The sequence below is a fragment of the Nothobranchius furzeri genome, chromosome 18 (genome assembly GCF_043380555.1).
Source record: "Nothobranchius furzeri strain GRZ-AD chromosome 18, NfurGRZ-RIMD1, whole genome shotgun sequence".
In the NCBI taxonomy this organism is placed as follows: domain Eukaryota; kingdom Metazoa; phylum Chordata; class Actinopteri; order Cyprinodontiformes; family Nothobranchiidae; genus Nothobranchius; species Nothobranchius furzeri.
Window position 1 is genome coordinate 30,506,953 of NC_091758.1, and position 27,575 is coordinate 30,534,527.

Consider the following 27,575-nt stretch of genomic DNA (forward strand, 5'->3'; position numbering starts at 1 on the left):
CACATACCTATTATACATATTTAATCATGTAAATGTGTATTTCAAGTAAATTTGTACATACATCAATCTGATTCCATTTTACTTGTTATACTTCTGCTGCAGCAAACAAATTTCCCAGCTTTTGGGACAATAAAACATTTCTGATTTGTCCCAAAAAGTGGGAAATATGACATTTGTAAGAGGATACTGATGACATTATTTCCTATGAACGTGTTTCCACTTTCCATAAGTCCTAACAGTGTACATTTCTGGCATTTTGTCTAAGTAGTGTTTACTACCATTACTGTAACAGTGACCTGCTTATAATTTTTCGTGTTCACTCAAATGTTGAAATTAAACATGTTTTTGTTACTTGCCTCTTGCATTGCCTATTTACCATTTATGGTCATGTTATTTTATGTGCAATTTAATGCAGTATTTTTCAACCTTGGTCCGCAAGGCAGCGTGCCAATAGTCAGACACACCTGGATTAATCAGTTTGTCCAATAATGTAAGACGGAAATAAAAGAGCTGTGCTTAATTCAGGAAATAGTAAAGTTGTGCACAAAGCTCAGAAAGCACAAGTTTGTTTAAAAAAAAAATAGCACAGCCCCACCAAAAATATTTTTCACCAGCTGCCCCTGACCAGCTCGCCTACTGTCCTGAACCGGAGAACCTGGAGGACCTAATCAGTCTTGCGGTACGGAGAGAGAAAAGATTTAAGACTCGACTACCATGTTCCTAGCAGTGTTTCCAGCCACCTCAGCCCAACCGGACGATCCACTCGCAACCACCTGTCAACCCAGCCTCGGCCCCAATCAACCAGGAGGAGCCCATGCAGATAGGCCGGGCCGGGCTGACTCCAGAGGAGAAGTAGCGTCGGATCACCTCTCGGCTGTGTCTTTATTGAGGTCTGTCCAGACATTTCCTGATCAACTGCCCCGTTCATCCAAAAGGAAGAGCCCACCAATAGGACTGGGAGTATTGGTGGGTGGAAACCTTGATTCTAAAAATTCTCGGTGCCTGTTAACCTGTTCCATCCTTTTTAACCAGCAGAGTGTTCCCGCTAAAGCCCTAGTGGACTCCAGGTGCGAGAGGAACCTGCTTGACCTGAACATCGTGGACCAACTTAAAATCCCCACGACGCCCCTGTCCAACCCCATCAGAGTCTCATCGCTGGACGGCAGCTCCTTAACCACTATTACTCACCAAACAGTACCCATCAAGCTGCAGGTTTCGGGTAACCACCATGAAATATTGTCATTTTTTGTTTTTCCCTCACCCCAATCACCTATTGTCCTGGGGCATGACTGGCTCACTACACACAACCCTCACATTGATTGGAGGACCATCCAGATAATTTCTTGAAGTCCGTTTTGCCTCTCTCACTGTCTCTTATCTGCTAACCTGTCCTCCCAGGCTCCGGCACCCGTACCCCCCACTCCTCCTGACCTGTCTCTAATACCCCCTGAATACCACGACCTGCAAGCTGTTTTCTGTAAGGACCGAGCAGCCTCACTACCACCTCATCGACCGTACGACTGCTGCATTGACCTCCTCCAAGGAGCCACTCTATCTTCCAGCAGACTGTATAACCTGTCCAAGCCTGAACAAGAGTGCATGGCCACCTATATCTCTGAGTCCTTGGCTGCAGGCATTATTCGCCCATCCACTTCTCCACTTGGAGCAGGCTTCTTCTTTGTGTCTAAGAAGGATGGATCCCTGCGACCCTAGATTGATTACAGAGGGCTCAACCAAATTACGGTAAAAACAAATATCCATTACCCCTGCTCTCTTCAACTTTTGACCCAGTCCAGAATGCAACCATTTTCACTAAACTGGACCTACAAAACGCCTACCACCTCGTCAGGATCCGGGAGGGAGATGAGTGGAAGACGTCCTTCAAGACTCCCCTGGGTCATTTCGAGTATCTCATCATGCCCTTCAGCCTTACCAACGCGCCCGCTGTCTTTCAATCCCTGGTAAACTCCATTCTAAGTGACTACATAGATAAATTTGTTACCGTATACTTGGATGACATATTGATCTTCTCCAACACCCCATCTGAGCACTACCAACATATCTGAGCAGTCCTGCAATGCCTCCTTGAAAACCGCCTTTTTGTCAAAGCGGAAAAGTGCGAGTTCCATGCCCCTTCAGTCAAGTTCCTGGGTTTCATTCTGGAGAGTGGGCGCTTATGGACGGATCCCGAGAAGGTGGAAGCAGTTTGAGAATGGCCGACCCCTGCCACTCGCAAGCAGTTGCAGCGGTTCCTCGGCTTCGCCAATTTCTACAGGCGTTTTATTCGCGGCTACAGTGAAGTGGCCTCACCCCTCACCCAGTTGACCTCCACTAAACACCCCTTCGTCTGGTCCGAGGCCGCAAACAACGCCTTTCTTGAGTTGAAGGACCGTTTCACTCAAGCCCCCATCCTCTCTCGCCCTGACCCTGCTCGCCAGTTTACCCTTGAAGTGGATGCTTCCGATTCGGATGTGGGTGCCGTTCTCTCCCAAATCTCCCTCTCTGATTACCAACTCCATCCCTGTGCCTTTTTCTCTAGAAAACTGACCCTGGCGGAGCAAAACTATGATGTGGGCGACCGAGAACTGCTAGCGGTGAAGTTGGCTCTTGAGGAGTGGCGCCATTGGCTGGAGGGAGCTGAGCACCCCATAGTGATCTGGACTGACCATAAGAACCTTGCCTATCTCAAGGAGGCTAAAAGACTAAACCCCAGGCAATCCCGCTGGTCTCTGTTCTTCATCCGGTTCAATTTTGTCATCTCCTTTCGACCAGGCACAAAGAACGTCAAACCCGACGCCCTGTCCCGACAATATGCATCCGACAAGGATCAAGAACCTGCAACCATCCTTCCCTCATCCTGTGTGCTCGGGGCAGTCACCTGAGAGATCACACAGAAGGTCCTGGATGCCCAAGGAATGGACCCTGGCCCAGGTAAGGGACCGCCCCACAAGCTGTATGTGCCCCAGTAGGTCCGAGGTGCTGTAATCCACTGGGCCCACACAACTTGATTCTCTGTCCACCCAGGAGTGGCCCGCACCCTCGCCCTGATCCGCTGGTCCTTCTGGTGGCCATCCATGTTCCAGGACATTAAGGAGTATGTCAAGGCTTGTCAGGTCTGTGCCCATAATAAATCAGAGAACCAGCCTCCCACCAGACTACTCCGTCCCCTTTCCATTCCCTCTCGTCCTTGGTCTCACATCGCCCTCGATTTTGTCACCGGTCTACCCCCCTCTAAAGGATTCTCAGTCATACTTACCATCATTGACAGATTCTCTAAGGCTTGTCACTTCATCCCACTAAAGTCTCTGCCTTCCTCCTCAGTAACCGCTGAACTTCTGATCAAGCACGTCTTCCGACTTCACGGCATCCCGGACGAGATCTTGTCTGACCGAGGCCCCCAGTTCCTCTCGAGAATCTGGAAAGAGTTTGCTGCCTCCCTGGGAGCCACGGTTTCTCTGAGCTCCGGCTACCACCCCCAAACTAACAGCCAATGTGAGCGGCTCAACCAGGAGCTCGAAGCCATGCTCCGCTGTGTGTGCTCCTCCAGTCTTTCCAGCTGGAGCACCCAACTCCCCTGGATTGAGTATGCCCACAACACCCACACTTCCTCAGCTACAGGTCAGTCACCTTTCGAATCGTCTCTGGGCGATCAACCCCCACTTTTCCCTTCAGATCTTCCTCCCGCTGTCACTATACCCCAGTTTATTCGCAGAGCAAAAAGGATGTGGACCCAGACCCGTGCGGCCCTCCAGCGAACGGCTGATCGCAACCGACGGTTGGCAGACCGCCACCGTCATCCCGCTCCTCCGTACACTTGTGGGCAACAGGTCTGGCTGTCCACCAGAGACATTAAGTTGAAGGACACTAGCAAGAAGCTCACTCCCTGGTTTATTGGTCCCTACTCCATCAGCAAAGTCATCAACCCTTGGTCGGTCCGTCTCTCGCTGCCCTCCTCCCTGAAGGTTCACCCTGTTTTTTCGTCTCCCTCCTTAAGCCCGTCTCATCGATTCCATTGTGTCCTTCTCCAGCCCCTGCTCCTCCTCCTGTTCATCTGTCTAACGACGATCTTGGTTATCGTGTCCAGCGCCTCCTTGAGGCCAGACCCCGTGGTCGGGGCCGCCAGTTCTTGGTTGATTGGGTGGGTTATGGTCCGGAACATCGGCAACGGATCCCAGCATCTTGGATCGACAACCCGTCCCTCATCCGGGACTTTGATGCAGCGCAGGCTTCCTCCTCCTCCTCCTCCTCCTCCTCCTCCTCCTCCTCCTCCTCCTCTGCTTGGCCACCGGGTGGCGGCCTTTGAGCTGGGGTTACTGTCACAATGGGTGTAGCTAACCTCTCCATGCGTTTTCCTGTTTGCAGGTGGGCGTGCCCGGAGAGCAGCTGCTGCGAATTCCCTCATCAGCTCGCAGGAGATTTAAGGAGCGGTGTGACAACTCACCAGTGCCGGATGATTACTCGCATTGGGTAGCATACACCAGCTCTAGACCTGTTTCTAGTTGTTTGCATGCTGTTCTGCCTGTTAAAGCCTCGTCATCACCTGTCCCGTTTCCTCCGTTCTCCCGCTCAGGTACTCTCATCATCTGCCTGTTACCAGCTCGTCAACCTGCACTCTCACCTGTTACAACAAGGCGTCTCCGGATCTCCTGTCCACCCGCCACACCACTTCTCCCTTTGGCCCTCTGCTCTCCTGCGCTCACCTGCCCACTCCTGGAACCGGTGCTCAGCTCCCAGCCTCCTCCAACAGCTACCACTCAGACCTGACACGCCCCCCTCTCAGCGCTCCACTACCTTACTGGAATCCAACGCTGCCAGAACCGCCCTCCTCCGACGTCTCCCCAGCCTCGTCAAACTCAAATAAAGATATATTATTTTTACTCACCTTGTCTCTTCGTGATTCTGCATGTCGTGGGTCAAAAGACTCGATCCCAACATGACACGCACACACACACACACACACACACACACACACACACACACACACACGCACACACACACACACACACACACACACACACTGTCTTACTCTCTGTTTAGATAAATAGAGTTTACATCCTACAGGACAACCTCAGGGCCCCTAGAGACTGCCTCCGACCTGGGTCTGAGGTCTGAACCAGAGCCCTGCACGGGCCTAAAATCTGAGCCCGTGTCCGGCCCAGCCTGAGGGGACGGAGCCCCAGCCCAACCTGGTCCAAAAAGGTTTTCAGGATTCTCTGGCCCGACCCGGGCCCGACTTTTATTTAACCAACTAAATGAAAACAACGAGCGTCAATCCTGACCAATGTGTTAAAAGACATGCAGTATCCGATCAATTTGTTTTTCCCTTGTTTACCGTCACGGAGATAACGGCGCACTGGCTCTGGTGGTAATCAAGTTAAATGTTATCTCTTTCCAACAATTTTCACAAGAAAACAAAACAGTCAAAAGCAGGGCTTGTGTTGTGTTGACTGGATAGTTCCCGTATCTGACCGTTTATTTTGACGGAGAAAGAATAGAAAGAGTTACCCTGACGCATGCAGACGAACTTAATTCAGTAAAACATAAAGCATTTTATTTAAATATCCATTCATTATTTTACAAGCACAGAGAGCCGCATCAGATGGATGGAAGAGCCGCGGGTTGCCGACCCCTGGTATAGCCTATAAAATGACATGTTTTCTACAGGACCAGAGAGGACATAAACTCAATACATCTCTTTTATTGTGAGGTAATAATTTCTCAGAGTTTTGCTGTTGCGGGCGGGTGTAGACATGCACACTGGGGGTGCGGGCGGGAGTGTAACACACACGTAGCAGTTGTGGGCGGTAATTGTCAGAAATTCTGTGGGAGCGGGCAGGAGCGGGATGAAGAAAACAGTCTCGTGCAGGGCTCTACTGCTGCATTTAAGTGTTTCAATTTTTTTTAATGAATTCGATTAGAAATAAAGGTGCCCGGCCCGGCCCGTGTCCGAGGTAATTACACAGTCGTTGGCCCAAAGCCTAGGGCTTCAGTGCAGGGCTCTAGTCTAGTCGGGACCTTTTAAAGGAGACACTTAGCTTCTACAACCTGAATAAACCCAACATAAAGCACATAATCACACATGTAAAGTTCATCTAAATCCATTCAATAGTCAAGCTGCAGAATCTCTGCCATTAGCCCTGTTTTCCTCCGTGTCTGGTTCGCTAATGTCACTTTCACAAAGCGCATTTGTAGTCCTGGACTTATTACACAAAACTTAAAATAACGTTTCCTCCCTTTAGAAAATAAACACGTTCTTGGTATTAAAATGCATCTTCATGGACATCATATGTGAAATCCATGGCACATAACAAGCGGAATTAGAAAATAGCATTTTTAGCCCCGTTGACTTGCATTCATTTTTTTGTTCTTCCGGGAACCCATGGTCTGGAAGTAGATGGGCATGACTTTGACTCCCTATGGAGCGCTGTCTGTCACCTATGACAGAATGTGGAATCTTGCGTTACCATAGTTACAGCTCAGGTGCATCAATTAAAATGCTTTATTATTAAGGCTAGAACCTTTCAGACTTCAGTACAAGTTCCATCTCGAGAGAGTAGGACCTTTTCTCTGCGGTCTCTGTTTGCTGACTGGTCTTCCAGAGAGCAGCTCTAGCAGGTAATACAACTACTCACAAACAAACCTAGCCCAATATCTGACATGTTTAGACTTTTAGATATATCTGAAAAGTTTCCTGTGCTTTACTGGGAGACTTTAACATCCCTCAAGGTAAACTGGTTTTATCATTTATATAAAATACACCTGCTGGGAAAAGAAAATCAAACAAAAACCCCTTAAGCAGGTCAGATTACAGATAAACAGTCAAGATAAAACTACTTTGAATCTGACATATGAGTTATAAACGTACATTTCTATAACTAGACCTACATGCTATCTGCCGTGTACAGTAGTGATGTCTGGAGAAGGGACTGATCTTTATTTCTGCACCAGTTTGTCAGAAATAGAAAGAAATGCCACTTTTCATCAGTGAATAAGTTATAACTTTAATAACATTAAGTGAACAAACTATTTAGACTTGTTTACATTTAAAAATGGATCCATCAGCTAATAGAAGAGTCATTTGGCTTGATTTAGCAAACAGAAAAGTCATGAGGCTCAACTGCAGGTTATCTTTATGTACATATTTAACTTCTAAGTAACTTATAGTTTTTGTCACATTGCTCTTTGGTTAAACACTACCAGGAAAACTGAAATCTCTGTTTATATTTATAACCTTTACTGCTATATGAGCATCAAGACCAAAGAGAAATTTATTTGATGTCAAACGGTTTGTTATTTGTCTGAAGAGGGTTGTATCATCTTCTTTAAAGAGCAAGTCACCCCAAAATCACATTTTTTTTGCTGATAAACCATATAAAGGAGTGTCTAATCGTGCTGCAGACACGTGTAGTCAATAATTTGGCACTTCAGTGCATCTTGGTTAAAATTTAAATATTCTGCCTAAAACTGGCAGTGTTGCGCCGTCGTCAGGGAAAAATTCTGCACTGTATTTGAATTTAAATCTGCCACCACTATTGGCTAAGAGGTATGCTATGATGTCATCTGGTACATTATGATGTCACAATGCCATTGTGAGCCTGTGTATGTGTGTATTTGTTAGCGGCTCCGCCCTCCCGGTCTGCCAAGCAACAGCATTTGTTGCATTTTTCAAACATGAAGTGGGAGTGGAGTAAGTTTCTTGTACGGGGTGACTTGCTCTTTAAGTGCTGATATCTTTTTATTAAATATATTTCTACGTCATCAAACATCTGGTCTCTGATCCGATCATTCTTATGCATAAGAGGTACACCTGATGATGGCTCCTTTTATGTTAAATCACGTTTAGAGGGACAGGATGACAGAATTTAAAATGCAAACCAAAATAAATCTTTTAAAAAGTAATGAAGTTATTGAATATAATATAATGTGTCAAGCTTTTCTTTATTTGTACTAAACTTAATCAGCACACAACAAAACAACCTGTTGATCTATTTCTACAACACGTCTCTAAAGCTGCAGATATAACCTCACTAGTCCTTGTTTTCACCCTTCAGCAAATGAAAATAAAAGCTTTTAAAACGACACCGATACTAGAGATGAAGTACAAGTACTTGACACTAGTTTCAAATATGTAATAAAGGTTGTTAGTAAAATATTTTCATTTGTTATTAAATTCAACACAGATTTGACATAGGATCAGATTAAAGTTGTGTAATCTTAACCTTTGACCTTATTAGAATCTGTCTGGTTTGTCACATTCTCCTCCTCCGCTGGATGCTCCTCACTGTCACCAGATTTATTTGGCTCCGCCTCCTCTTCACTTCCAGATGAGGTTTCCTCTTGTGCATCACTAGAGCAGCAAATGTCTCCTTGAGCTGAGTCAAACTCCTCATTACTCCTCTCTATGTTGGCATGAAGTCTAGTTTTCTCATCCACTATGAGAACTCTGTCATCAGAGACGTGGCGGCTGGGACCGCCGCAGGACTGAGTGTCTTCATCATCGTGTGGCTCCTTCCCGTCCTGCTCCATGTGTCCTATCTCAGCACGTTTCTTTAAAACATCTGGCTCTCCTACTTCATCCAAGCTCTCAAGTTTTTTATCCACCACCACATCTAAATAACTCACATCTTCGCAAACAACTTCCGGGTCCCACGGCTCGCTCACCTCCTCGTCTTCGCTCTCGGAGTCGGGCGCCGTATGCTTCCTGATGTGATTCACCACGTCCCGAAGAGTCTTTGGATACTGAGCTTTTTCTTTGTGTGCAGCAGATGGAGAAAAGTGTGGAGAAAGGGTTTCATCGTGTGAAGTGGTAGTCGGAGGTGAAACGGGGGGTGAAGAGGAGGCAGAATATGGGAACTGGGTGGACTCGTCACAAGGGTCCAGATCAAAAACAGGAGTAGTGATTTATGCAGTATGTGCAGCAGGAATGTCAACAATCAGTGGTGAATTACAGACCGAGACCATTTCCAAAAGAGGACCACGGTCTTTCTTGGACTCAGGAGCTACAGAAGGAAGAGTTGGGATGCTGGGAAGTGGGAGCTCACCTAAGAGTGACTCCTCCTCTAAAGCTGATGAATGAGAGGGAATGGAGACGTGTGTTAGCAAGATTTCAGTATTTATCTGAATGTGAGCGTTTGTGTCTTGACTAAGGCCTGTAATAAGATCACAACTTTGAATGGCATCGCTTTCTTCTAGGCGTAAAACATCCTCATGTTGGTTAAACTCCCATTGCTGTTGGAGAAGGATGACGTCTTGACCATCACTTGGATTTTCTTCCCTCTCTTCTTCTGCTTCAGGCGTCTGTATGATATCAGTGACGCCCTCGTTGCTTTCTTTAGAAGACCTTTCATCTTCAGCCTCACCACATCCAAGCTGCTGAGGCAACGTTTTGACATCTGGGTGCTTCTGCGGTTCTTTAGCTGCACCATCTGTATCTTTCTGCTGTGACATCACTTCCTCCTTCATGTTTGAGGTAAGGGAGTCCCTGTTGATTTTGCTTTCACTCTTTTCATGCTCGTGTTCAGCTCCAGATTCTTCTTCAGTAGCTGGAATTGTTGCTTCAAGAGGAGGAGGACTTGGAAGCTGGCCTGTGTGAGAAGTGAAGTCAAAGGAAGAGTCCGCTGATTCAGAGTGTTATGGGCTTTGAGTAATTGTTTTCTCTGTTACCGGGGACTTCACACAACTTCGGGTCCTTGGAGGAGAAGAGGAGAGCAGAGAAGAGAGTGGGGGCGTGAGCTCCTGATGCAACGAGGTGCAGGGTTGCCGGGACAACGGGGGAGGATCCCCGCAACAAGGACAGACAGCGGCAATATCGAGGGGAGGAATATCCAGGACGCGGATCAGGGATCACACCTGCAGCAAATGAACTGATTGCTCGCCTCACCTCTTCAAACAGGATTTAAGCAGTTCATGGACGCTCCGACGAGGAGCGACTCTTTAACCTTGAGCTCGTCTCCGCAGCTGCTTCATTGTGCACATTTAATGTTTGGCAAATTCACTAAGTGTGATAAGTAATAAAAAAGAGATTATAACTCTCAAGTATTTTGCTTATGTCATTCTATTGGTCCTAGAAGACGTTTAGACAGATGTGTGTGCACTTAAGAAAGTCAAAAGAAGCTACTGCTCATCTGTACTCCGTTTTGGTACATTTGTTTTTGTTTTGGGACATTAGAACCTCACCCCCCTTTTCAGTTGTGAGGTTATAACACAGAGGGAGGAGAGGGAAGCTGCAGCAAAGAGAAGGGTGAGGTGCTAGTGAGGGCTGAAGATGTCACCAGGTCAGGATCGAGCTGTATCCGTGTGTTTGAATCTGTTAATGCTGAAGAAAATGAAGGATGGAGAGGAGGAAACAAAGAGTGGGAGAAGTCGGGAGATTTAGGAGATTCATCCTCAACAAGGAGAGTTTTGTCTTGTTTCTGATCTGTTTTACTTGTGGATTAAAGCTGTGTTTCATCAGCTTCTTCAATGGAAGTTTTAAGATGTTGGTCAGCAGTGTCTTGCGACAAATCTGCCACTCCCTTATTTTCATCTTCTGCTACCAGAGGTCTGAAGTCCTTACTGTTTTCCAAACTGTTAGTTTCCTCAGGTTGTAGAACCTCAGCAGGGTTTTGTGTCTCTGCGTCCTCCGGAGACAGCTCAGCTTCCTCATCCTTCAAGTCAAAGTTTGGTTCTTCTCCTTCAGGCTGCTGCTCCACCACACCGTCGGTTAGACAGATCCCAAGGATTCTTTCAGCTCGCTCCTCCAAAGTGTCTGGTTCAGAAAGCAGAGGTGGCTGGACGCTGGGCAAAGGGACGTCACTTTCTACCTTCTTCTCTTTCTCCGAACCCAGATCAGTTTCCAGAGCTTCACTCGTTTTTAAAGCGTCTTTGTTTTGCTGACTTGGCGGGTCGTCCTCCAGCTGCTGGTGTGAGTCAGAGGAAATAAAAGGTTGATCATTTGTAGAAGAGAACGAATTTTGAACAGGCACTTTCTTGGGTGAAGGAATCAGCTCCACTTTAACAACAACAACACAGCTTGTGTCTATAACCAGTAGACCCTTCCTGTCCTCAGTGTTCACTTTGCTTACGTCTTTGTCCATCTTATGGTTACTCACAGCTGAACTCGTAGAACCAGGCTCTCTCCATAAAGGATATCTGAGGGACAGACAATCTGGAGGCAGTAAAGACGACACAAACTTCTGAAAATCTCCATAAGGTTCTGCAGAGTGGCGAGGACCTGAGGATGAGTAATAAGCCCTAGTAAGAGCAGATCCCTTTACAAATCATGACCCGCGTGAATAAATTAACAAATGCGTCAACAATTCTGAAATAAATAAAATACGTTTTAATGTTCATCATATTTTAATATGAGAAAGAAAGATGCTAGAAGTCAGAGGTTACACTCTGTTACTTCCGTTTGGGACACAGCTTTGTTATAGTGAACATGCACACTCTAGGTCCAGGCTGAGATAACCCAGATGACATCACTGTGACCTCATTAGAGGGCACACACAAGATTATTTATTCACTAACTTTAGGCCATGTGGTCATAATCACGAGCTATCTGAATGCACTGAAATGTGGAGAAGAAAATATCTCATGAACATGAACGTGCATCTGTAACTCGATGTGGAGTCAAGTCAGTCCAAGATGGCTACCACAACTAATGGCAAAAATTGTTCCAAGCTAAAATAACAAACAGTAGCCGTTCACAAATACCTTAAAGATCGAAGTTTACTTGTATTTTTATGCATTTGCAGTGATCTCTGGTAGGAATGAATGCCTTTAAGTCGTTCTCTGGGCAACTAAAAGCTCAGATATTCCTATGGGAGGAAGTAAAAGTCAGCTGGAGGAGAAAGCAGCAGCAGACCACAAATATCAATGCGTAGACACCCCATTGGGCGCTGGAGAGCTAACAGCATCACAGCCATATTGGATGGGTTCCCCATTCTCTGAATCCAACTGAAGTCAATGCAGAGTGGGCAACTATGTTGTTTTTTGTGCAGCCTACAGCTGCAACGTACTATTGACAACAGATCACCTGGGATTGCTTTTTACTTATCTAGCCTACCTGTTGAGAATTTATATTTTAATTAATTTTTTTTAATTATGTTGGAATTTTAATTATCATGCCATACCATATGTCTGATTTTGTGGAAAAGCATGATAAAATGTGTTTTTTAGTTGGGTAAGCAGCACCTTTCTCCATAGAAATACCACACTGAGGATGAATAAAGATGGCAGCCTGCCGCTACGCCCGCTCCAGTAGGCAGCGCCAGTCCACGGGGCGTCTACAGATATGATGTCTGTGCAGCAGAAAGCAGGATTTAGAGTCTTATTTCCTGAGATTTGGACATCTCGCCTCTGATTGGATAGCAGCAACACGACTCTACCACTGACTCGTTGGTGTTTTATCTCCACAAATAACACAAGCCTGGAGGAGTTATGCTGTGTGGTGGAGTTGCTAATGCTAAAGGTTAGCTTAAAGTAGCCGAGACGTCCACTGCTGATTACCTGATGCTGCGAGTCAAGATGGGCGAGTCTATACTTTAAGTCACAGTGTGACGTAGATCTGTCAGGATTTCAAACTGGGAGTTTTTTTTTTCATCCTTTTCAGAAGCTAATGCAGGAAATAGGGATACTATTTTTACATTCTGCCTGCATGAAAAACTCTGCGTGAATGATCATATAAAAAGTAAAAAATGGTTTTTCAGTGAACCTGCTCTTTAAATACTAAAAGACTGGGCAAGATTCTTAATACTGAGCGAGAAAAACTCTTAATTCATTTTTTTACAGTACATTTTTACAGCATTTACCATATTTCACAACATTTAGTAAAACAGGAAGCACGGATTAACACTGTAGATTATTTTACAGGTGTTAAAGACGAGATCCTCTTTACTGAGGGAGAAACATGATCAAACAAAATAATTCATGGAGGACAGTGCAACTCTCCTCCTTCCGTCCCCGTCTTTTAGAAATGAAAGATAATGAGAGTACTTATTTCAGTCCAGCTGCACGGCTGTCGTCGCATTTATCACTTTGCACTCATCCGTCATTGAACAACAAAAAGGACTCCCTCTGACCTAGGAAACAAGTTGAGCACTTACAAATCCACACATCACAGTATTTCTGATTCATAATGTGTTTATTGTCCCGTCTGGTATTTAAACACACACAGTCCATCGTGTGTTTAGAATCATGATCCCTGCCAGAGATGCTGTCCTCTTCTCCAGTCTGAGTTATCTCCAGGAGCGGGACCAGCACATGTTTCATTATGTAAGGTTGTCCTCCTCTTTAATATATGTTCCAATTGCAAATGTATGCTTTGAGCTGTGGGTTGATTGAAGCTTTATCAACAGGACAAAATAATTTAATGAAGTTTGAGGGTCGTTTGGGCATGTATCAGCCTTTAATCCTCAAAAACTCTGATTTGGCTTTAAGTACTATTTTTAAAATTTTTTGTTTAAATGCAAAGAAGTTTAAATTAAATAATTTTATGGCCTAAAATGTGATGCACATGTGTGTTAGTTTTTCTCCTCCAGTCTTTAATCTTTGCAAATCTGCTGAAGCCTTTAAACAGTTTTTGAAAGCAGAACAAGAAAAAAATAAATGGTTGGAGGCTATAAAAACTCATCGACCTCTTGCAACAACATGAAGCCATTTGCTACATTGATTAGCTGGTTTAATTCTCATTCAAGCTTTCTCGCTTAAAAAAAATTAAAATAAAACAGAACCAGACTAAGGATTAAGGATTTAGGACTAAGGTTCATGCTAATTTACACCAGTGCTTAGAATTATTGGCTTATTCTAAGCACTGGTGTAGATTATGAAGGCAAAACCAAGTAAATGTTGAACATTTTCTTCTAAAATCACATTTGTAACATCATGAGTTTCCCTAAAATAAGTTGATATCAGGACATTTACAACATTATGTGCACAAAAAGGTCAGATTTATGAATTCTTTATTCAACAGGCTCACTTCAGCACCATGGCTTATACTGTTTTCATATTAATGACTTCTTATAGCATCTTCTTCACCAGTATTATTGTCTAGCTAAATAATTTGTAATACAAACCTTAAAGTAATTTTTTGTCTCATTCCTCCCCTAAAACACTTTTAAATCAAAATTAGCATTTACATTTTGTAGCTTCTGCTTTAATAGGTTAATAAAAATAATTTCTTACTGAAGATCTGAACAAACCTTGCCTTTGGAAAGCGGTGCCTGGATCCCCCAAAGAGTTCTCGTAAAGTCGACCACTTCCAGAGAGAGAAAAGCACATGGTCCCATTTGTCTCAAATTCAAATCCCAGATGTTGCTTCCAGGTGCTAAATCATCCAGCGGTTCTCACACATCTGGTGATTTAAAAAAGGAAAAGAAGTATCCTGAGCAGTGGCGGCTGGCCAGTAGAGGGCGATAGGGTGCCGCCCTCCCAGTTTTTCCGTGTTTTTAATTTTTATTTTAAAAAATAAATAAATAAAATTAACAATAATCACATATTCTAAGTTAATTGTGTGTTTTGTAACAAAAATAAATCATATATATATATATATATATATATATATATATATATCTATATTGGTCTCTGCCGGTCTGCAGCCAGATTCTCTTGGATGCTCTTGCTAAAAGTGGAGCTCCACAGCAACCGGAAACACGTGACCTCCACACAGATCCTTTTGTTTTCCTTTGAGCTCACAGCCATCCACTCTTAAAGGGACCGCGACAGCTTCCGCTCCTCAAAAAACGTTAACGTTAGATGTTGAGACGATAAAAATGTAAAATTATTCTTTTTAAGGATTTCTATTCGGTTTATTGCGCCATAAACACTCTTTAATTGCTTTTAGTTAATAATAGGTCACGTAGTTGGGAACTTCCGGAACCATCTTCAGCACTGTTGTTTCTAGACGAGCGGAAACAAAACGCCCACTCGTTAATTCAGAATTCACGGTTTCTAAACGTCGCGGTTGTTTTTATATTTTCACAAATGTAAATAGTGAATTCCAAATTAAAATGGCTACAAAACGTAAAGTAGACATGATTGATCCTGCTGAGCCCACTCGTTAATTCAGAAAGCAATATTCACGGTTTCTAATGGTCGCGGTTGTTTTTATATTTTCACAAATGTAAATAGTGAATTTCAAATTAAAATGGCTACAAAACGTAAAGTAGACATGATTGTTCCTGCTGAGGAAAGCGACCAGCTCTTAATCCGTCCTCTGTGAGTTCATAATTTATTTTACTTATATTCTGGATATATATCCTCATCAGATTTACGTGTCGTTGTGTTACAGAGGTGCTGGTCAGGAGGTTGGGAGGTCATGCATTATTCTGGAGTTCAAAGGAAGAAAAATTATGGTAATTATATTAGATGTTTTTGTTGGGCTACTCTGAATATGCAGGATATTGATTAAAATTAGTCTAATTAGATTTGGTTTGCGTTAATTGTGTTTCTTCATATTTGATTATTTTATTGGCCAATTAATATTTGTTACTTTTAATGGCTCTTAAATGGGTTTTAGTTCTTTAAGCTTAGTGAAGCTCAAGAGCTTTTAGAGGTTTTTAACAGACGAGGGACCAGAGTGCTGGTTTCCTCTTGGCTCCCAAACTTGTGTTTAAGTCAGTGGACTTTGTTTTATGAATGTTTGGGGGCGTTCGGATGTCTGTTTTAAACATAAACCCATGGCCATTGTATCACTGTTTTAAGTACTTTTAGATTTAGAGCTTTTAGTCATTTTAAAATCCTTTAATAAAATCATTGTTTACCTTTTTAACACCTGAAACACATGCCTCTGTGTTACTCCCTGTCATTCTCCTTTTCCACCAATAGAGAATGTAACAATATTTCAGTGCAAGAAACCCGGAATGTGTAAAAACATCTTGCGTGTATATATATATATATATTTTTTTTTTTTTTTTAAATTCTTTAAATGTGTTACTTTGTTTTTTGCTGCAAATACAATTTCTTTAACATTTAAACCCACTTTTTAATCGTACATTTTAATTGCTTTTATTGCCTTTTTCCATGTTCTTAATTCTTGTTTTGATTGATCAGATTTAAAGCCACGTGCATTGTCATTGTCAATAGCCTTTAAAGTAATATATAACCTTATATTCCAGTGATCCCTAAACATGTAATAAACCGTTAAATAATAGAAGACAGGGTCATTTATTTGCCAAAAGGTACAAGGATGGATAATGTGGTGACTAGCAACCAGCAACTAACATTGATGACAAAATATACAAAAATAGAAAAAAGTGGCATTTTAAAAAACAAGAATAAATTATTCGGTTTTACTTTAGTTATGGCAGCAGGTGAGGCGCAGGTTTCAGAAATTAAAATTTGCAACATTCTGCAAAATTGCACAAAAAATAACAGCAACTAGCTAGGTTCAATTTACAATTGTTACTCATATTAACAGCTTGCACAAAGTTACAAATAGCTGGATCATGCGATAGCATTAGGTTAAAAAGTCCAAGGTAAATTACTCTTTTCCAGCATGACTTTGCAGCACCTCCTAGAGTTAAAATGATCAATCTTCTTGAAGAGGGACGTTAACAGCAGAATCGAAAATTGTGATCATCCCTTGAAAATATAGTTTTCCTTTTTGTTATAATGAGTAAAATTAAAATGATTAATGTGTATTTGGCAGCTGGACTGTGGCATTCACCCTGGTTTGGAGGGAATGGACGCTCTCCCTTATATAGACCTCATAGATCCAGCTGAGATAGACCTGCTGCTCATCAGCCAGTGAGTCACACCTTTCCCCATTTTCTTGCTTTATTTTGCAGATGAGTAATTTCATATTGATGCTATTTCCTTGTCAGTTTCCACTTGGATCACTGTGGAGCTCTGCCCTGGTTCCTCCAGAAAACAAGCTTTAAAGGGCGGACCTTCATGACCCACGCAAGTAAGGCTATTTACCGCTGGCTGCTATCAGACTATGTCAAAGTCAGGTAAGAGCAGACTGGGTTTCCTGTTGAAATTTATTCCCATGCTGGATTAACTTTTAAAAATGTGCTTACAGCAACATATCTGCTGATGACATGCTGTACACTGAAACGGACCTGGAGGAGAGCATGGACAAGATCGAGACCATCAACTTTCACGAGGTTAAAGAGGTGGCTGGAATCAAGTTTTGGTGCTACCATGCTGGTCATGTCCTGGGAGCAGCTATGTTTATGATCGAAATAGCTGGAGTTAAAGTAAGTTATAATCTTTATGACTTTTGAACTATTTTAGGTATAAATGACTTGGGACAATGTGTAAAAGTCAATGTTTTTCGCCCAAAAGCTGCTGTACACAGGAGACTTCTCCAGACAAGAGGACAGGCATCTAATGGCAGCCGAGATCCCAAGTGTCAAACCTGACATCTTAATCATAGTACGACAGAAATAACAATATGCATCGCTCACATTTAGTGAGATTTTTAGGTTATTACATATTTTATTTTCTCTCTTTGCAGGAGTCAACCTACGGGACTCATATCCATGAAAAGAGGGAGGAACGTGAAGCTCGATTCTGTAACACAGTTCATGACATTGTCAACAGGGAGGGTCGATGTCTGATTCCTGTGTTCGCTTTGGGGCGAGCCCAGGAATTGTTGCTTATCTTAGGTTAGAAATCAGCTCTGACTCCCATTTGACCTAAAACCTGTGAAAATGTTGGTTTTTCTCTTCCATCAGATATTCTTAGTAGTCAAACAAGCAAGGTCCACAGACTCAGTTCACTAAAGAGGATGGATGCAGAAGAATATGAAGAATTAATCTGCAAAAAATAGAAAAGCATTTTTTGATCTAAATCATCAAAATTCTTTTTGGCGTATGTCAGTAAATGAAGAATATACAAAAGTATCTGGTGCATACAAAGTACTATCTGGTGCACATTCATTACTGTGTGCACAAATTACTATCAAATTACCTCAAGTTACTATCCAATGCATACAAGTTACTATCTGGTGTGCACGAGTTACTATCTGGTGTGCACGAGTTACTATATAAAATGCATGAGTTACTATATGGTGTGCACGTGTTACTATCTGGTGTGCACGAGTTACTATATAAAATGCATGAGTTACTATATGGTGTGCACGTGTTACTATACAATGCGCACGAGTTACTATCTGGTGTGCACGAGTTACTATATAATATGCATGAGTTACTATCTGGTGTGCACGTGTTACTACCTGATGCACACAAGTTACTATCTGGTCTGCACGTGTTACTAGTGTGCATGAGTAAAATCTGGTGTGCACGTGTTACTATCTGGAGTATTCAAGATACAGAGTCGCTGCAAGCCGAGAGGCAAGGTAGGCAACTGCTTGACCCCTAGGCCACAAGGGGGCACCAGAAGGCCAACAAATTTTGAAGGTAGAACTGCAGCAGTAGTGAGACCATGAAAAGCTGTTATTTGACAGCACTGGCTGTCTCACACTCCCTGACTGGGCCCTCTCCCCCACTGCACCCCTGACGAGTTATCTGCTATGAAAAAGAAACCAATTTATTTATGATAATTAGATGTTTCCCCACTTCTACACCTTAATGTACGTCTCATATTCTAGATGAGTATTGGCAGAATCACCCAGAACTCCACGACATCCCCATTTATTATGCTTCATCTTTGGCTAAGAAGTGCATGGCTGTGTACCAGACGTACGTCAACGCAATGAACGACAAGATACGCAAGGCCATCAACATCAACAACCCTTTTGTCTTCAAGCACATCAGCAATCTCAAGGTAGGCACTTCTGGCCAAGCCGGATCCTTACAAGCTGCTCACGATCTCATAACTGCGTATTTTCCAAGAGCATGGACCACTTTGATGACATCGGCCCGAGTGTGGTGATGGCGTCTCCAGGTATGATGCAGAGCGGCCTTTCCAGGGAGCTGTTTGAAAGCTGGTGCACCGATAAGAGGAACGGGGTCATCATCGCTGGATACTGTGTGGAGGGAACACTGGCTAAGGTCAGAATATATCAAAATGTTAATACGTGATCAAAAAACTAGATTATTTATTGAAACACAAATTGATGTTGAAATAATGAAATTATTGGTCCATTTTATTTGTGATTGTCAGCACATCATGTCTGAGCCAGAAGAGATCACCACAATGTCCGGACAGAAGCTGCAGCTGAAGATGTCGGTGGATTACATCTCCTTCTCTGCCCATACGGACTACCAGCAGACCAGCGAGTTCATCAGAGCTCTTAAACCGCCACACGTGGTAGGAGGAAGAACAGCTAAACAGGTGCGTTTGCAACAAAGTGTAAATTAGTTCAAACTGAGACGGCTTCTTGTGCTTAGATTCTGGTTCACGGGGAGCAGAATGAGATGGCCCGTCTGAAGGCCGCGTTGATCCGAGAGTACGAAGATAACGACCAGGTTCACATCGAAGTCCACAACCCTCGAAACACGGAGGCCGTCACTCTGAACTTCAGAGGAGAAAAGCTGGCCAAGGTCCGCCCCCTGCTGTCTTAGCTTTTATTATGATTTGTGTGTTTAGGTTGAACTAATTAATCATGTTCTCTCAGGTGATGGGCTCGCTGGCTGATAAGAAATGTGCTCAGGGTCAGAGGGTGTCAGGAATATTGGTGAAGAAGAACTTCAGCTACCACATCCTGAACCCATCTGATCTTTCAAGTAAGTCAAACTAGTGAGTGAATCAACTTTTGTTTGAAAATTACAGATCTGAGCTGCAAAATGTATAGTTGGCTTCTGTCCTCAGCTTACACGGAGCTTGCCATGAGCACCGTGAAGCAGACCCAGGCCATCCCGTTCACCGGGCCGTACTCGCTCCTCGTCTGCCATCTGAGGAACCTCACCGGTAACATTTCAGTACAACCCCGTCAAACATTTAAAGCACTACTCTTTAGTTAAATATAGATGTGGATCTTCCATTCCAGGGGATGTGGAGGAACTGGAGGGAACCGAGAAGAACGTGTTGAAGATCTTTAAAAACATCACTCTGGTCCACGAGGTCGGCATGGTAATGCTGGAGGTGAGAGGCACTCATCAGCACCTTTGAACCTCTGTGTTGTCCTGAATTTATTATTTAAACTTTTTCACAGTTTTAAATAATTTTCTTGAGCCAGAATGTGCTAAAATGACCATTTACGGGATTAATGAAATGTCACTCAGACCCCCCACTGCCCTCTATGGCCAGAATACCGCATTTGCAATTTCAGAGTGCCGGTCCGGCACCTGTTAAATTTTGCTGGCACAGCAGTCTTTTCCAGCACATTTCCTGCATGTTTTAGATCAAGAGCACGGCAGATTTGTTTCATTTAGTGATGAACCGCACCTGTAGACACTAATGAAGGCTGGGGAAATTTTAGCAGTTAGATTAAAGAGTTAAAAAGAGAAACGCAGGAGAAGGCAAGTTTCACTTTTGCTTTGACCACATTTAATTAATAACGGACACTAGGGGGTGCTAAAAGCAAGCAAAACTGCCAAGAGTGCCCTTACAATTCAGAGAGGTTGCACATCGAGTGGCTTTCTGTTTCAGTGGGTGGCTAACCCTCTTAACGACATGTATGCTGACGCCGTCACCACTGTGGTTCTGGAGGTCCAGTCAAACCCAAAAGCTCAAAAAGGTCAGTCAAATTACCTCTTTTTGCATTTCCAATGATATCTGTGAGTAGATGTGGCCCAAACAGCTATTAGTTCTGCTGTTGATGACTAGGCCTTTAATCTGGGATCTGTTCTGTTTTGTTAACAGTGATGGAGACCCAGAGTGCCAACATGGACATGGAAGTCTTCCAAGCCCGGTTAGAAGTTATGCTGCAGTGAGTCCCGCATTTACTCTGTAATACATAATGTTCTTAAAGACCAAGTTCACTCAGAAACAGTTTTACTTGCTATTATTGAAATATGAGCAGGCTAAACAGGAAAATAGTCTTCTACCCGTTTTTCCTGCATTAGCCGTTGATAGAAAATAGACGGGAAACTCTCAGGTCGGAAAAGCCAGACAGATAAACGTCTCACTGTAAGTAAGCGTTCATGGACACACCCATCTTGGCTCACGACGAGGAAGGCTGTTGTTTATTTAGCATCCAGGAAACAACAGAGAATTTTTCGGCTAGTCGAAGCTAAACGTTAGCATTAGCAATTCCACAACATGGCAGAACTCCTCCAGGTTTGTGTTATTTGTGGAGATAAAGCATCAGCGTTGCAAAGAAAAAGTCAGGGGTAGAGTCGGAGGAGAGATATCTGAATATCAGGAAATAAGCCTCCAGATCCTGCCGTACTCTGCTCCCGTCTCCTCTGGCTGACGTATACTTCCTGAAACGGGAACACCAGAGCTTTTTTCCCTACATTTATACTAGAAATCACTGCAGATGTGTTGAAAGGATGAGTTTGTTTGGTCGTTAGGAAAGAAAGGAACATTCACATGAATAAATGTTGTAATACTTGTTTTTGTGTCCTAACCTTGTTCACAGAGACATGTTTGGAGTAGAATGTGTGGACTTTAGTGGTGGTAAAAACATTTCGGTGACAGTCGATGAGAAAACGGTACACATCGCCATGGAAACGCGGGTGAGAATCTCTCAGCAAGGCCATGTCCTCCACGTGCTGCTGGATGCTGTAACTACCTATACTGTCTGCAGTCGGTGTTCTTCGAGGACGAAAACACGGAGGACGACTCCCTGAGAGAGATGGTGGAACTGGCGGTGCAGCGGCTCTATGATGCTCTAAACCCCGTGATGTGAGGACCGGACTGGGGGCTTTTTTAGGAAAACAGATTTGCAGGTAGGAAAACTGCAACTACTGCTGCTCTATTTCCATGTTTTCCTATTTTGTCTTCTTATATTTATTTAGAAAATTATTATTATTATTATTATTTTGCTTTCCTCTTGATGCACTACTGGTAGGGGAAATTCCTGAGGCATTAATGAAGGTGATCTGAATGTGAAATTAATCAGCCCCAATTGCTACTGTAAGAGAAAAAAAAACCTTAAAAGGAGTTGTTTGTAGATATTAGTGAAGTTTTCATGTGTTTGTTTTTGTGTATTTAATATATGATAAATGACCCGCACTTGTAAAGCGCCGCTCAGAGAAAGGACTCCAAAGCGCTTTACACTACAGTGTATCATTCATCCATTCACACACTGATGGTGATGAGCTACAATGTAGCCACAGCTGCCCTGGGGCGCACTGACAGAGGCATACATGTGGTCACAATTTCTGTGCACTGATGGACAGATTTCTGCAAGTTTTTAAAAGCACTTAATGTTTTTTGTGTTTAATGTGAAAAATATATTATAAAGCTATAAATGAATGTTCAAAGGATCTGTAACAGTCAAATGTGGTATTATTAGCTTGTAATAACAAGACTATAGTATTATTCTTTGTGGTGTGTGTTGTGTACTTTAACCTAAAAGGACGTATGCCACATAGCAAACTAGATTGCTCTTAATTTTATTGCACTGTCAATTATTTTTATTTGTAACTGGCTGAAGGTGTGAATTGTAACAAATCATAATTTCATTGTAATTTGTCCAGAAAGGTTGTTTTTATTTATATCAGATTAGTTTTATCTTGTGTGATGGTGCAATGTAAATAAAACCGAGATGTGTGTATTCTTAGCATCACTCAGCAAGTGGCTGACTAATCAGAATAAGGTGAAAGGAAAAACAGCTAATATTCGTCATCATAAGATGTTTATGTCTAAACAATAAAACCGTTGACACAATCAACATCCACAGCACCTCCTTTATTTTTTATTTTTTAGATGAACCATCTGTTTAGTCAGTACAGGCTCCTGTGGGTTTTCTAATCTCAGCAACTCACTGGTGTTTTTGATGCGCAAAACCATTTAAAATGTTTATTTAAATAATGATTAAAGTAGTCTAGTGAACTAGACCAAATTCTTTCTTTGCAAAGAATAATATTTATTTAGTCTGGCTTGCCAGGCTAGATTAAAAGTGCTATTTCATTAAAGCAGCCTAAGACCCTGCCAAGAGCCGCAGAGTGGAATATTACCAATAACAGAACTCCGAGTCCTAATGGTAAAATATTTCTCACCACGTGACAAAATAAAGCGTTATTTCATCTAAAAGTTTGACTTTTATGATTGCAGCTCAATAAACTATTTTAAAAGATGACATTTAGGATAAAGTGCCACTGCGTTTAGCTTTTTTCACTGAAAAAACTTCCATCACTGCTTCAGATTATATAAAATCACCCCTGCAATAATCGTAGCATCCCTACGCCCATCTCCATCATCCTGTCTAGTGTCTGGTTTGCTGCAGAAGCCTCTTTCCTCTTCAGCTTCTCTCTGTGGGCTCGCAGGTCTCTCTGCCTCTGCAGCTGCTCCCTGTAGTGAGACTCGTAGAACTTGTCGAAGTCGAACACGCCTCTCCGGGAGTGGATTCCCGACACGGACGTCTGCTGTCGGGATGCGGAGTGGTTGAGCCCCTCGGTGTCCTTGGTGGGGGGTCTTGATAGAGAAGTGAGGTCTGATGGACTCAAGAGACCCCGGTCGTACTTGTACCGGAGTCTCTTGTTCCCCAGGACCGTGTAGGCCTCGCATATCTCCGAGAAACGGGCCGTGGCGTCACTGCTCCCGGCGTTCCTGTCCGGATGGTACGTGAAGGACTGCTTGTAGTAAGCCGCTTTGATTTGGGTTTGAGTAGCGGTGGGTGACACCCCCAGGATATCATAGTAGCCGGTTTTGGTTCTATATAGAGTCTCGTGTCTGGTTCCGTTCTCGCTGTAATTCCTGATAAAAACAACCGGACAACACTCGCGATACCAGGCGTGCTGACGAGAGTTGGATAAATGCCTCAAAAATACACGACATCCCGGGTAAATGGGAACTTTCCTCTCTGGAAGCTGCGCCCGCTTCTTGCTTGAATCCAAAGGCGCATTAAGTCCGTCATAACAAAAGTTTTCCGTCTTCTTGTTTTCCAAAGCGGCTGCGAGCAGTTGTTTTGAATCCGGGCAGAATCCAACTATCTTCCGGTTCGCATGACTTTCATCTCCACTCCGTTCGTAGTTTTTAAAGTTATCGATTAAAACTCCCACCGATAGTGAGGAAACGTCCACTGCTCTTTTCCCGGGTTTATTTTGGCTTCTTTGGTGAAAGCGGTTCACTAGTTTAAAGAGCAAGTCACCCCCAAACCAACTATTTTTTTCTGATAAACTATATAAATGCGTGTCTAATCGTGCTGCAGATACGTGTAGTCAATAGTTTTGCACTTTAGTGCATTTTAGTTAAAATTGTAATTTTCTGCCTGAAACTGTCAGTGTTGTGCCGTTGTCAGGTAAAACCTCTTCACTGCATTTGAATTTAAATCTGCCACCGCTATTGGCTAAGAGGTATGCTATGATGTAAACTGGTACATTATGATGTCACAATGTTGTGAGTGTGTGTATGTGTTAGTGGCTCCACCCTCTCGGTCTGCTAGGCAACAGCATTTGTTGCATTTTTGAAACATGAAGTGGGAGTGAGGTACGCTTCTTGTAAGGGGTGACTTGCTCTTTAAGCGCAAAGCCGTGCGCTCTCCTTACAGCGCACGGCCTGACCCCCGCCATATTTCTGGAGGTAACAAGGTGTCTCGCCTACAGCGCCCCTGGTGGTCGGTCACAGGAAGTACACATGGTTTATGGATTTGGTTCAAGAAAACAATATCGCTACACAATTATTATATGTATTAAAACAAGGAGCTCTCTAAAATGTATGTACATACATTTCACATTGAATATGCGTTATATATTTTACTATGTGAATAATATAGAAAAACTGTTTTAACAGCTGAACATTGAAACACACTTCAAAAAGTTAAATTAAATTGTTATAATTGAAGACATTTTATATCAATGTATAAACATAGACCTACTTTGTAATTGGCCCTCTAAAAAAACCTGTAATAATACATCTATTTTATAGGATTAAACTCTTTAAACAATCTAGATTTAAAGTTTGTGCCTTGGTCTGTTTGTAAAACCTTTGGAAGACCATATACAGAGAAGTAGCCAGTTAGGGCTTTTGTAATAGACCTAGTGGTTATGGATGACAAAGGGATGGCTTCTGGAAATCTGGTAGACGAACAAATGATTGTTAGAAGAAACCTTTTTCCAGATTTGGAAACAGGAAGGGGTCCCACACAATCCACCCACAATATGCTCAAAAGGAGTGGTTACTACAGGTAACGGATGCAAAGATACAGGATGTATTTTCTGGTTAGGTTTTGCAACCATCTGACATACAGTCAGGTCCATAAATATTGGGACACTGACACATTGGCAGCAAACCGAGAATAAAAGTAGTGAAGAGTTATTTAAGAGACAAGCAGCAAAGAATATATTTGTCAAAAAGAAGACACACATTATGAGGGTTAGGAAATTTTTCACCACAAAGTTCAACAGCATTAAACGTTGCTGCACAAGCGCCCTACGGGAAAGGACCCCACACCTAAAAGCTCCAAAAAGGGAAATCGGTGAGTTAGCCAAAAAGACAGATTTAACTCACACAGACAGCTCTTTGTTAAAAACCCTAGATGGAAGTCAGTTGTGGTAGGAAGAGTAACATACAAGTGCTGGCCAGTAAATTAGAATATCATCAAAAGGTTGGAAATATTTCAGTAATTCCATTCAAAACGTGAAACTTGTACATTATATTCATGCAATGCACACAGACCAATGTATTTCCAATGTTCATTACATTTAAATTTGATATTCATAAGTGACAACTACTGAAAACTCCAAATTTGGTATCTCAAAAAATTAGAATATTCTGAAAAGGCTGAATATAGAAGACACCTGCTGCCACTCTAATCAGCTGATTTACTCAAAACACCTGCAAAGGCCTTTAAAAGGTCCCTCAGTCTTGTTTTGAAGGCACCACAATCATGGGGAAGACTTCTGACTTAACAGCTGTCCAAAAGACAATCATTGACACCTTGCACAAGGAGGGCAAGACACAAAAGGTGATTGCTAAAGAAGCTGGCTGTTCGCAGAGCTCTGTGTCCAAGCACATTAACAGACAGGCGAAGGGACGGAAAAAATGTGGTAGAAAAAAGTGTACAAGCTCTAGGGATAACCGCACCCTGCAGAGAATTGTGACGACAAACCCATTCAAAAATGTGGGGGAGATCCACAAAGAGTGGACTGCAGCTGGAGTCAGCGCTTCAAGAACCACCACGAGGAGACTCATGAAAGACATGGGATTCAGGTGTCGCATTCCGTGTGTCAAGCCACTCTTGAACAAGAAACAGCGCAAGAAGCGTCTCGCCTGGGCCAAGGACAAAAAGGACTGGACTGATGCTGAGTGGTCCAAAGTTATGTTTTCTGATGAAAGCAAGTTCTGCATTTCCTTTGGAAATCAAGGACCCAGAGTCTGGAGGAAGAGCGGAGAAGCACAGAATCCACGTTGCATGAGGTCCAGTGTAAAGTTTCCACCGTCAGTGATGGTGTGGGGTGCCATGTCATCTGCCGGTGTTGGCCCACTCTGTTTCCTGAGGTCCAGGGTCAATGCTGCCGTCTACCAGGAAGTTTTAGAGCACTTCATGCTTCCTGCTGCTGACCAACTTTATGGGGATGCAGACTTCACCTTTCAACAGGACTTGGCACCTGCACACAGTGCCAAAACCACCAGCACCTGGTTCAAGGACCATGGTATCCCTGTCCTTGATTGGCCAGCAAACTCGCCTGACCTCAACCCCATAGAAAATCTATGGGGTATTGTGAAGCGGAGGATGCAATACGCTAGACCCAACAATGCAGAGGAGCTGAAGACGATTATCAGAGCAACCTGGGCTCTCATAACACCTGAGCAGTGCCACAGACTGATCGAGTCCATGCCACGCCGCATTACTGCAGTTATTGAGGCAAAAGGAGCCCCGACTAAGTATTGAGTGCTATACATGCACATTCTTTTCATGTTCATTCTTTTCAGTTGGCCAACATTAGAGAAACAAACATTTTTTCATTGGCCTTTAGAATATTCTAATTTTCTGAGATACCAGATTTGATGTTTTCATTGGTTGTCACCTATAAATATCAAAATTAAACGTAATAAACATCGGAAATACATTGGTCTGTGTGCATTGCATGAATATAATGTACAAGTTTCACGTTTTGAATGGAATTACTGAAATATGTCAACCTTTTGATGATATTCTAATTTACTGGCCAGCACTTGTAATAACTGGAGTGAAGGGGGTGAGTTTAAATAAAAATGTATTTTATTAGCAAAAGTAGTAAACACAAATACTCAGTCCTTGACAGAAATGATAACAAAACTATTTCCTCTCTTTAAACGAAGGTGACGGGGAAGAAATCAAAACACCTGAGGCAAAGGCCTCAGGGAAGAAACGACAAAGATACTTTATCTGTAATTAACGAAAAATGTCGGAGCTAAATAAAACCAGAGGAAAAATAACAAATCTCAACAGCTAAATTTAATACCATTTACAAAAGAAAAACCGAGCTCTAAAGCGGAAACGGAATGGAAATTCAAGCTTTTAGAGCGGACCAGAAATGTTTACAAAAATGATCATGAAACAAAAACAGTTGTAGAACAAAAGGATGTAACCAAAAGAACTACTTCTCTTTAATAATCGAATTACTAAAGTTCTAAATCCAACACGAAACCGCTTA

The 27,575-nt window shown here is 42.9% G+C and overlaps 2 protein-coding genes across 6 annotated transcripts in view; one reads left to right on the forward strand and one right to left on the reverse strand.

The window, feature by feature from the left end:
* LOC107392273 (cleavage and polyadenylation specificity factor subunit 3) overlaps positions 1–21,820 on the forward strand; it is a 29,863-nt gene extending 8,043 nt beyond the window's left edge. For 3 of the 5 annotated variants that reach the window (XM_054741629.2, XM_070546808.1, XM_015969982.3), the window contains 16 exons: positions 16,628–16,725; positions 16,803–16,931; positions 17,003–17,180; positions 17,269–17,358; positions 17,441–17,591; positions 18,536–18,711; positions 18,780–18,938; positions 19,051–19,197; positions 19,278–19,430; positions 19,505–19,613; positions 19,699–19,797; positions 19,877–19,971; positions 20,479–20,566; positions 20,692–20,758; positions 21,413–21,509; positions 21,581–21,820. In XM_054741629.2, coding sequence (XP_054597604.1) covers positions 16,628–16,725; positions 16,803–16,931; positions 17,003–17,180; positions 17,269–17,358; positions 17,441–17,591; positions 18,536–18,711; positions 18,780–18,938; positions 19,051–19,197; positions 19,278–19,430; positions 19,505–19,613; positions 19,699–19,797; positions 19,877–19,971; positions 20,479–20,566; positions 20,692–20,758; positions 21,413–21,509; positions 21,581–21,682 — 1,938 coding nt within the window. In that variant the 3' untranslated portion in view covers positions 21,683–21,820. Of the gene's footprint in view, positions 1–14,974; positions 15,196–15,268; positions 15,333–16,627; positions 16,726–16,802; positions 16,932–17,002; positions 17,181–17,268; positions 17,359–17,440; positions 17,592–18,535; positions 18,712–18,779; positions 18,939–19,050; positions 19,198–19,277; positions 19,431–19,504; positions 19,614–19,698; positions 19,798–19,876; positions 19,972–20,478; positions 20,567–20,691; positions 20,759–21,412; positions 21,510–21,580 lie in introns of those variants that run through there. The other 2 variants (XM_054741630.2, XM_070546809.1) reach the window with 2 other exon arrangements.
* Positions 21,821–22,998: 1,178 nt separating this feature from the next.
* On the reverse strand, positions 22,999–24,509 carry LOC139063866 (uncharacterized). The gene is made up of 2 exons (XM_070546780.1): positions 24,431–24,509; positions 22,999–24,067 (listed from the first exon to the last, which is right to left on the reverse strand). Exons 1-2 carry the CDS (start codon positions 24,507–24,509, stop codon positions 23,154–23,156), a joined length of 993 nt encoding a protein of 330 aa, XP_070402881.1. The 3' UTR covers positions 22,999–23,153.
* Positions 24,510–27,575: the final 3,066 nt, after the last annotated feature.

What these genes read in the sequence shown, in the direction of transcription:
- LOC139063866 (XM_070546780.1), bottom strand. Translation starts at nt 24,509, where the DNA reads ATGGCGGGGGTCAGGCCGTGCGCTGTAAGGAGAGCGCACGGCTTTGCG. An exon ending in AGTCACCCCTTACAAGAAGC is followed by an intron (nt 24,068 to 24,430) that starts GTACCTCACTCC and finishes TCTTTAAACTAG; the next exon opens with TGAACCGCTTTCACCAAAGA.